Source organism: Mauremys reevesii, linkage group 7 (assembly GCF_016161935.1).
Source record: "Mauremys reevesii isolate NIE-2019 linkage group 7, ASM1616193v1, whole genome shotgun sequence".
NCBI lineage: Eukaryota > Metazoa > Chordata > Testudines > Geoemydidae > Mauremys > Mauremys reevesii.
The window spans coordinates 52,739,830-52,751,323 of NC_052629.1; the positions used below are offsets into that span (position 1 = coordinate 52,739,830).

Below are 11,494 nucleotides of genomic sequence, written 5' to 3' on the forward strand. Positions count from 1 at the left end.
TCATTTTGCATGGAGAGTGTAATTTGTAGATGAACAAGATCTATGTGTTTTTCTCATTTGGAAAGATGAAATGTCAGTCTTGCAGCTAAAGACACTGGTTGTTTTAAGAATGAATGTTCTCCTCACCATCACCACTACTTTATAAAATGAGAGATTCTGCCTCCTGGCCTAGAGCGATTGCAACTGCCATTGGGGAGTACTGTACAACTGGTTCATTTCCTCTTCCTGTCACCCCGTTTCAGGTCTGACATGGGCTTGCAGAACTGAAGCCCCTCTTAGGAAAAGAAAGCCCCAAAGAATAACAGGATTTAATTAAGAAAAGAAAAACTTACGTTGAATATCAGAAAAATCTTTCTTATGGTTAGAGCTGTTAGACTGTGGAATATCCTCTCTGGGAAAGTGCTGGATGTCCAATCTCGTCACACATTTAACTCTTGTCTGTATCAGATCAAGAAACGCACTCAAAGGCTTTGCTGCAGTTGTTCAAATGTATAGTTTCTGCCTCTCTAAAGCTCTAGAAATGCTGGGTCGTGAGCTTACAGTCATCACATGCAGAAGGGTCAATGCATTCAGATAGCAGAGTACTAAGCTGCAGTCTGTAAGTCTTTAGAAGCATTAATCCCAACTAATATGTGACCTAAACAGATGCCATCTATTTTATTATCAGCCTTCCATATATGACAGAATACATTGCTCAAACAACATTTCAAGGGAATTTTAAAAAGAAAGGGAATAAACACGAATGAGGAAATGATGCCAACAAATCTTAACCCTCTTCCAACCACATACTGTTTTCTTACAGGCAAAAAAGCAACCCCAGCAACAATTAACCACATGGTGTTGCAAGCTGTTCAGCCTCATAAGAAGAGATTTTGTCCCCTATGTGGTTAAAGGTAGCATCTTTTAATGAATCTGGGTCAAGAGCTTTCAATGAATTAAAGTGTGTTTGTGTTACTTCATAGAAAATAGGTTCCCTAGCCCCATCTGCTGCTCAGTGGTTGGATCTGCCACTCATTTTTATCAAGTAATAAAAATTCAATGGCTTCCTTAATTTGAGCTTGTAAATCATTAATCATAAAGTGGATGTTGGACCAAAATGTCCTAAACATACAACAGTACCTTGCAGAAACACCCATTTTGTTTGTACCTTCCAGTGTAAAACTGCTGATGAGAACCACCCTCCCAAAGCCAGGCATAACAAGAATGCTAACCACAGGCAGAACCATCCAGACCTTGGTGTTTTGATCTGTCCTGCATTGTTTTACTGTATTTATCATGAAAGTAACAACAAACAGTGGCGTTTATGGTCCTGTCCCTCCAGTGTCATGTTCAGTAATGACACTTGTGCTGCAGTACAAAAATTCAGTCTCTCTTCTTTACTCGTCTGATCAAGTTCTTGGCAATGATTATAGACAGTTTGCTTATGCTGCTGTTAGTGCTTTCTTTAGCACAAGCATCTTCACTCCAGAATGCACATCATCCCAAATTCCTGAACATCGGTAAGTTGACACTACATAATCTCTGTTTTTTCAAAAAACTATTAAACAGGCTAATGCCATTAGCCAGTGGATTTTAATTCAGCAGATCCTGTGCACACGCTTAAACTTGTTTGATAAGCTCGTTCCTTTCCTGCTTAATAGTGCTCTCTGTTGCCAAATGTTCGCCTTTCTCCAGATCTGCAAGATATCTACTATAAATATGACTTTATTAGTGCCATAACACTGTTGACTGTTAATGATACCAAACCCTAATGGCTGCTCTCTAGAAACTGGCAAAAAACCAACCATCATATAATAATAATAATAATTAATTAATACCATGAGGTGAAATGGGCACCTCGGGTCAAATTAGAAGGAGCTATTTGGGTTCCATGGGGATTTTGGTTTGGTCAAGTGTTCAGCAACCCCACCTAAAAGCCCAAATAAGTCATTTTCTTCTGCTCCTAGGTCAGAAGTTGCCATTTCTGTTAATATTTTGAAAGCCCCGTTTTAAAAGGGAAGTCTTGGAGACTCCAGTGGCGGCACTGACACCTGGCAAGATTGTCTGAGGGATGCACCTGATTTACACAATGGAACCAATTGTGTGACTAGAGATTGGAGGATCAGGCTCCTGATGTAGGGTGGGCTATTTTTAAACACCCAACTTTGTACTTTTAATTCACATTGCTTCAACCTGTCAAGGGCATTTGTCCCTATTTCTGGGTGCATCCATGCTAAATATGAAGTTTCTGAGAGATGCAGTTTGAGGTATCTGAGTGCAAATTCAAAAGAATGTGTCCAATTAATGATATGTGTAACAAAACCAGTAAAACATCTAAAAATAAGATATCTCCAAAGTAGTCAAACAGAAAGTGATCACACATTCCAGAGAAACAATCATCTGTAAATTAAGAAGCAAAAGGAATTGTGGCCCAAAAGCAAAGTAGTCATAGACATTTGAAAATAGCAGGTGTGGGTGTATAAACTAATAAGCTCCCACAATAAACTCTTGCATGTATTTATTGATCTATTTGAAGTTTTAAAATCCACTAACTTTTTTACTATTCCTATACATGCATGCATAATTGTACAAAAAAGAGTAATATGAATACGAGGCTGGTGAATACAGCACATTGTTAATAATTGTCCTTTTACCCCATTTTTCCAAATTCTCTGCATGTTTGAGTTGTATGCTCCATTTCAGAATCAGCCTACTACTGTTAGAATATGATCTTGCAGACTTCCTTTATTTATCTGTATATTTTAGATTGGCCAACAAACTGTGGTGTTCCATATTTTCAACCAAACACAGTGGAGAGGATTATATCGGGCAACGAAGTAAGGCCACATTCGTGGCCTTGGCAAGTCTCATTACAGGTAACAATGACCTTTAGACAGAGGACCAAACCTAGCTGTTCTTCGTCAATACAACATTTTTATTGAAGTCAATAATACATTTAAGAGTGTGTGTGCAACCAAGCAAGCAAATGTAACTTGTGTCGCTATATTGTGCCACATGCTTCTCCTATTGAAGTCAATGGTAAAATGTATGTATAGATAAAGTATACTTTTCACATAGCTTTTAATAAAGGAATTGTGGTCTAAGAACTATTTATATAATATAAGGAGTTTCTTATGGTTGTAAAATATTTGTGAGCTACAGTAGGTAGCCATCAAACCTGAATTGAAGTATACTTTCCAAAAAGCACATTTAATTTAGGTTTTAGCCACCCCAATCCCCCTCAAACCAACTAGTGAATTTTCTTTTCTCTCTTTAACGGCCCTGTATATTTAATAGTAGGAAGACTGGCCACTTTCAAAATAAATTTTAAAACCAAGAATTGTATAGCAGCTTCATGGGAAAATAATTCCCTAGAAAATAATGAAGACTTGGTTACAGACGCAGGCAAAAAGGATGAAATAGGAAGACGAGGGTTGGAGGGTATATCTGTATGACATTGGTGAAAATACAGAACTTCAAGACAGCAACACATTTTCATCATTAGTAATATCATCTGTTTTGTATCTAAACAAAGTAGATTGGTATGTGACTGAATTCTTCTCATTTATCCTGATAGAGTTTTTTAAACTGGTTTCTCCAGAACCTCTAACTCAGATAGTCCTCTACTTTCCACTACTGATACATTTTTCTTGGCCATCAAAGTATATTTCTGCAGGAGAAATCTCGGTCAGGGAAGAGAATGGGATGTATATATAAAGAATCAATAACTGAAGTGTGGCTGACATCTGATAATTTGGACGTGGAAATGGATAACATGCACGGGCAAATTAAGTTAAAAGTAACATAATATCCTATGGTTTAAATAAAATGAGAGATAATTGGCTGTGTTAGGATTCACAAACAAAACACAAAGGAGTCTTCAGTGCAAGATTCTTCCATCCTTGTCTTCCACATTAATGTTGTTACCCTCCATGTGTTTACTGCAATGTTGGAAGAGGAACCAATAGGGAGATGCAAAGAGGAGGGAGATATGATGAGAACAACAAACAAGGTAAATGATCCTTGCAACAATGTTTTGAATAGACTTGAGGGGTGGGGCAATAGGGCTGGCCTCAATGCTAGAAAAGACCAAATTACAGTAGTAAAACATAATAATGAGGGCTTGGCAGTCTGGACATACAAATATCTCCATAATTATTGCTTATTAGTTAACAGTGGTTTTCACTACCCCATCTTTATTCCACAATGGCATTAGCAGACAGGTCTTTCTTAACAATTCTTTAGTATCATTTTACGCGCAGAAAAAAGAATGCTGGGATAAATAGATTTCTTCCACAACAGCTAGTAACACATATTGCTCAGTAGAGGGCACTGTTACACCACCATTAGTTCATCCATTCCTTTCATATGCCCAAGAATGAAACCTCCTCTGACATAAATTTCTATTATTTTCTAACTTTATTTTTCTTTCTAGGTTTGGACTAGAACAAATAGCAAATTTATTCATGTTTGTGGAGGGACTCTCATTCACAAAAGCTGGGTTCTCACTGCTGCCCACTGCTTCCAGAAGTGAGTTTTACATTTGCAGTTTTTGCTTGAGTTCTTGGAGGTTATGGAATATATTTTTGTAAACTTATTACCACTAAAAGGAGAATTAAGTGCAGAATTAGATGTATTCTGTACTTCAGCCATTGTGACTCAGAGCCACCATGAAAAGAGACACATCAGAAAGATTGATAGAAATTGATCAGAGGAAATTGTGCACAACAGTGGGGTGGTTTTGCACACAATATTTTAAAATTCTGCAAATTTTATTTGTCAAAATAACACTACATAATCATGCCAGTTTCAATTATTTTGATAATTTATTTCAAAATACCTGTCAGCAGGTATGTCTGTAACAATACAGACACACAAAAATTCCCCCACGAGTAAAGAAACCCTATGACAACCCAGTTCCTGTTTCTGTCCCCTTCCCCACCCACCCACCAGAGCCCAGCTGATGGGATGGGGGCGGTAATCCACAACCCCTCCCCCTCAGAGCATAGCCACAGCTCCCCCTGCCAATACATCCAAACCCCCTCCTCCCCAGAGCCCAGCTGTGTGTCCCCCTAGCCCAGACACCTGCCTCCCTACCCCCTAGAGCCCAGGGATCCAGAGGGAGAAACAGCCTGATGCTCTGTCCCAGGTTTTCATGGAGTTTCCTGCGCACCGCCCTCTCCATCCCTCAGGGCATGCTGGGAACTGCAATTGCCAGGTACCTTCTAGCAGTGTCTTCTATGTATGAGCTGGGCTCTGCCTGGTCCAGCAGCCCCTAGTGGTGGCTAGCAGCACTGCAGCCCATTTCTGTGGGGCAAAGGAAATTCTGTGCACACGTTAATTTCTGCAAAATTCGGCATTGCGCAGTGGGGCAGAATTCCCTCAGGAATATAAACTGGGGAACATAACCTAGAAATTAGGGTGTTAATAGCAAAAGAAAAATTCATCAAAATGCAAAAGATTATAACCATGGGGTATTGCTTAGGAAAATATTTTGAAAGAAAGCATATAAATGAGGTCAAAAGAACTTCTAGTTTTATTACTTGGATTGAGAAATATACCATTGCAAGAAGGAATAAAATCAAGCAAATATATGGGTTTACCCAGTTCTTAAAATGTCTTGCTTTCTGCGATCAATATTCCACACTTGTTTTTGAACAAACAAAAAACCACTATTATTCTTTCATATAATGATACAGAACAGTTATTTTCTGTACTTGGTAAACTTTCTTTGTATTTAGTGTTCCTTTTCTTGTACCATGCATGATAATCTGTGAATGTGTCACACATTTGGTAACTCCCCTTTTAAAATAATTGTAATGTAGTTTTTAGTTTATACAGTATAGAGAAACTATGCAGGTGAAATACAGTGTAAAACAAGTAACAATAGAAACTAATGCAATTGATCTTGTTCAACAATAAGTAATTCCAACTATTCAATAAGTCTAATTAAGAAAACTTCAAACTTTCTGAAAAATATCTGGCCAACTTCCTTGCCAGTTTGTAATTTGGCGTAAGATTAAAATTCACCCTATTGCGAAGACCCTGTGTAAAGCTCGTCATGCCACTTAAGCTGCACAGTGGCAAAGCTTGACAGATTCAGTAGCTAGAAATCCCATGTAAAGCTACAAGTCCTATGTCCTGCCCATAATTAGAGCAGTGAGAGAATGAATTCCATTCTCCCCGATCCTCATTTAGGCCTCAGCTCAGCAAGGTACTTAAGCATGTATCTATCTTTAAGCACAGGAATAGTCCCAAAAAATACTTTGCTGGATCAGAGCCGAAGTTTCTGGTATAAAGCACATTTACTCAGGAGAAATGCATTTTACCCCAAAGAAATGTATAAAATTCATTCCTTTTTCCCAGTCAACTAGAAATGGTACTGAATCTTTGATGCAAAACCTTGTTATACATTCATGTGCGATGTCCAAAGGTGAAGGACAAATGCACTAACCTGCTTTTTATTGTTGTATTTTATAGATATACCCCCTAAGCATCTATAATATGTTTATTCCCACTGTATATGGAGGCCTGCTATAAATAATGATGTATTGGTTCCTCCTGCAGTGAAGAGTCAAACTGTATCTTTGCTGCTGTTAATACTAGGCAAGCTGCTCTTTACATTTATGGTGTCAGCAGAACCCTTTAAACTAATTTCTAATCTACTTTTATGGCAGGATCTCATTTTTCATCATAAATACACCTTCACTCATTTCAGCAGGCTACCATTTTGCACTTCTAAACAATGTAATTTTAAACTCACAACATTTGATATAACTGTCATGCAAGTTTGGGGTAAACAGCCATCTGGTCAATTATGTGAGTGTGGGGAGTATTGCACATAATAATCAGGTGGAAAAAACTCATTAAAAAGAGGGCATTAGGTTCAACATAATGAGACCATATGTTATTTTAATTTTTTAGAGGAAAGGTAGAAGATGCAGCAAATTGGCGAATTCTCCTGGGCAAGCATAACCTTAATCGTACCGAATCCACAGAGCGCGTCTACAGGGTGAAGCGAATTTATCGGCATGAGCGTTTCCGCTACCCTCATCTAAACGAGCTGGATTATGACATTGCCTTGGTCAAGCCTGTAGAAGACATTATAACAAACCATTTTATTCGCTATGCCTGCCTGCCCAAGAGAGACAGCACTCTACGTCCAGGACAATTCTGTTGGGTGACGGGATGGGGGGACACAAGAGGTACTTCTGAGTGCTTCTCATAGCATGAGTTCAGAGGTTAGACTTCATCAGTCTGTGGAAGGTGCATGCTTGTCAGAGACCAACTTTTAGCCAGTTACTCTATGAAATTCCAATTATATAGAGAAGGATTCTTTTAAAAGCACCTAACAATATAGGCAGGTTGCCTTCCTATGTGCTGAGGCACAAGAAAACCAAATAGCTTCCATTGCTTCTGAAGTGCAAGTACCTAGTATAACAGCACTTCTTGAAACAGGTGACTGACTTATTCTTTTAAATGTTATAACCATAGCACCTAGGAGTCCCAGTCAAGGACAAGAACCCTAGCTACTGTATAAACACAGAACAGGCCCTGCCCCAAAGAGCGTACGTGGCATATGGTAACAGTTAGTGCCCGTGCTACCACATGTCTGAATACTTGCACAGCTAAATCTTTCAACAACCATTCAGATTTATTTCTGAGGTTCTTCCCTGTTTTCATGTTAATGTACGTATGTATTTATTTATTTTATATGTGGGAAGCACATTTGAGGTTCCAATCTGGTTAAGCACTGTACAAACATCTGTGATGCAGTCCTTGCCCCAAAAAGCTTATATTCTAACTAATGCCCACGAAAAGTGCCAGACTCTTTAGTCCCGGAGACTGATGTCTTCTTATCTGCAAAACAGATAACATGGACAGCAGCACTGCAAACCTCCCTCTACTGCCCTGCCAACATACCATGACCTGCCCAGGGATGAAGGAATAGTTGGATCCTTTTTCCCAGCTGCAAACTGTGACAATAGATTGTGGGGAAATGCAGTTTCATAGTTGACTATACTTGTGGAATAGACACACACACCTTTGACTATTTAAAACAAACAAACAAAAAATCAGAATTAACAAATCAGAAAAAAAAGTAGAATGGTAGGAATCTTTTCATCTGGAACGTGGTAGACCCAAGTTCTTGTAACTTGTACATGAATACTGTTAAATTGCATTCCATGTCACTTGAAATGTTCATATTTAGAACGGAAATGTTTTTCATGTTCCCTTTTCTCATCTATTTTATCTATTTAAGGTGGGAAAGAAAACCTGGCTTTGTCTGAGGTTTTGAACCAGGCCAAGTTACCAGTCATAGATTACAGTACATGTCGCCTAAAGAAGTTCTGGGGAGACAGAGTTCGGCAGTCAATGCTCTGTGCTGGATTCAGGGACACTGGGGAGCCTCCTGCTGCTTGTCAGGTATGAAAATCAGCTGTTAATTCCAACTATGAATGAAAACATCAGGCTGTTCAGTACAGGATAGGTAACGTAGTTTGTAGCTTTCTAAAAAATGGCCTGTTGCTGCCCCTGTCTTTAAAGAGAAGTGTGTGTGGCCTGTGAAGATTATACATCTCCATATGCAAGGGTCCACACTGCATGCTAGGATATGTAGTTTCAAGGGGCGTACTCCCATGTTCAGGATAAAGGCTGTTTATTATTGGTTTTTTTTTTACCTGTTAAATACACTTATTTACTGAGGAGACATTACAACTGTTTTCTCAAAAGAAAATTGGCATCATTAAATCAGTAGCAAGCTTCTCTGTTAAAAGCAATTAAGATGATTAAACATAGTACTTAGTAGGACAAAGTTCGGACATTCCTTATCCAATTGGAGAGAGAGAGTTTTAAAGCAGTGGCATAGGATTGCCAGAGGCCTCAAATTACAGGAAGTAGCCCTGATTTTAAGCATTAGTCCTGTATCCTGATCTCAATAGTAGCAAAGGGCGGCGGGGGGGAGGAGTGGGAGTGAGAATCGGGAAGAGATTATTTTAAGCCTATTGCAGTATATGGAAAAATGTTCGTAGCTGTACATATCCTTAGAGAAAAGGTTGCTAAAAATGCCCAAAACTGCTGCAAAGGAATCTCTTGTCAAAAGCTTGTGTATTATCACTTTTTGATTAGTCTAATTAAAGGTATTTAACTTTTCCATCTCTTTGTATTATAATGAGTGAAAGATATGTACCAATTCCAAGGTAATTTCTAGGAATATATTATTTCATATATTTTATGATGATTTTTGGTCAGGCATTATTCAAGGGGAATTAAAAACTTATTTTATTTTTGGATGTGGACAGACTTGGGGAGTGTTAATTTTTAGTGCTTGTGAAAAGTGACTGATTGGTAGCCCTGGATCCTGAAGTTCTTTGTACTTCCCACAGATCAGCTACAGCACAAGCAGCTGTAGTGGAAACTTCCCTACACAGTACTGTCAACATGCCCTTTACCCTCTCTGGATGCATCCTTTCAAGAATTACTAAAGTAATTGTCTCATTGACTTATGCCGGGGGTGGGCAAACTAAGGCCCATGGGCCGGATGTGGCCCATCAGAGCTTTGGATCCGGCCCGCGGGATTGCCACCCCCGTGGCACTGCGGGATTGCCACCCCCGTGGCACCGCAGGCCCCACACCGCTCCCGGAAGCAACTGGCACCATGTCCCTGCAGCCCCTGGGGAAGGGGGGGCAGAGGGCTCTGCACGCTGCCCTTTCCTGTGGGTACCTCCCCTGAAGCTCCTGCGGCCAATGGGAGCTTCAGCGGAGGTACCCACAGGCGGGGACAGCGCATGGAGTCCTCTGCCTCCCCCTTCCCCCAGGGGCTGCAGGGACATGGTGCCATCTGCTTCCGGGAGCAGCGCAGGGCCAAGGCAGGCAGGCAGGGAGCCTGCCCTGGCCCCGATGAACGCTGCTGCTACCCCAGAGTTGCTCCAGGTAAGCGGCACCGGGGCGGAACCTGAACCCCTCCTGCACCCCAACTCCCTGCCCTGAGCCCCTTGCCGCACTCTGCCTGCACCCCAACCCCCTGCAGCACCTCGCACCCCTGCTGCACCCCAACCCCCTGCCCTGAGCACCCTGCTGCACCCCGCACCCTTCCTGCACCCCAACACCATGCCTTTAGCCCCTTCCTACACTCCTCCCTGCACCCCTGCCCTGAGCCCCCTTGTACACCCCGCACCCTTCCTCTTCCCCCAACCCCCTTCCCTGAGCCCGCTCGTACACTCCGCACCCCTCCTCTGCCCCAATCCTTTGCCCTGAGCCCCTTCCTGCACACACTGCACCCCCTCCCACACCCTGCACTCCCTCCTGCCCCCCAAACCCCTACCCCAGCCCTACATTCATGGCCCTGCATGTAATTTACCCACCCAGACGTGGCCCTTGGGCCAAAAAGTTTACCCACCCCTGGCCTATGCAGTCCTTGACCTCTCTGCTATGACTGCCCAACCATAGGGCATATTAGTGTCAGCTGAAATGGTTTTTGTGATCTGTACATTTTTCTAGTAGGAATCGGATCAAGACCACTAATTCACTTCATGTGGGCCACTGAACACTCATCAGATGTTAGTAATGACCAACCTAGCCTTGATCCAGACCTATGGTTTAAGAGATGAAACACACTGTATACTGTTACTACATCTTTGAATCATCCACTTTCTTAATCCAATAAATGATTAGACAGCTTTAAAGAACAAGGAGCTGACTCAGTCTGCATCTAATATCCTTATGTGCTTGGCAGAAAATGCTGTTCCTGTGGCCCATGTGCAGTTTAGGTAATCCTAAAGAGGACTCTAACTGACAGCTAAATCTCATCAAGAGTATCCTGCTAAAACAGGGCTTCTCAAACTGGGGGATGGGACCCCTCAGGGGGTTGCAAGGTTATTACATGTAGGGTCACGAGCTGTCAGCCTCCACCCCAAACCCTGCTTTGCCTCCAGCATTTATAATGGTGTTAAATATATAAAAAAGTGTTTTTCATGTATAAGGGGGGTCGCACCCAGAGGCTTTCTATGTGAAAGGGATCACCAGTACAAAAGTCTGAGAACCCTTGTGCTAAAACATGGTGCTTTCCTCACTTCTTGTAAGTGGAGACCTTACTGCAAGATGCCTCAGAGCTAAGAACTCCAGGGGAGCTCTACATCCTTTTCTATATCTTAATGACACCCATTAAAAATAGATCTAGGAGTGTTTTATGCATTATGTAGCATGCAAAAACTCTGATTTGTTCTGTTTGTTAATAGAGCTATTAAAGAGCACAAAGTCATTGGCATATATAGCAATTTCCTGCAATTCCAAGTCCCATCTAATGGTTGTTTCTTTCAGGGGGACTCAGGTGGACCACTGGTTTGCCATATTAGAAGAGAAAAGTGGGAAGTCCATGGTGTAGTTAGCTTTGGGCCTATTGGATGCAAAGTGGAGAACAAACCCAGTGTCTTCACGCGGACTTCTGCTTATATTTCCTGGATTGAAGCAACCAGAATCCGGGACTTCTTTTTGTAAAGACATGAAGTACAACTTA

General features: G+C 41.2%; 1 protein-coding gene across 2 annotated transcripts; it reads left to right on the top strand.

Annotated features, from left to right (window-relative positions):
* The first annotated feature begins 1,100 nt into the window (after window positions 1-1,100).
* LOC120409021 (elastase-1-like) lies at window positions 1,101-11,494 on the top strand. 2 transcript variants are annotated; one of them, XM_039546354.1, is made up of 7 exons: window positions 1,101-1,499; window positions 2,746-2,855; window positions 3,936-3,991; window positions 4,415-4,509; window positions 6,904-7,184; window positions 8,243-8,406; window positions 11,299-11,494. In XM_039546354.1, the coding sequence occupies exons 1-7, from the start codon at window positions 1,276-1,278 to the stop codon at window positions 11,473-11,475; spliced, it is 1,107 nt and encodes a 368-aa protein (XP_039402288.1). In that variant the 5' UTR covers window positions 1,101-1,275; the 3' UTR covers window positions 11,476-11,494. The 2 variants fall into 2 exon arrangements, with proteins under 2 accessions (XP_039402288.1, XP_039402289.1); XM_039546355.1 differs by lacking the exon at window positions 3,936-3,991 and having other exon boundaries at window positions 1,339-1,499.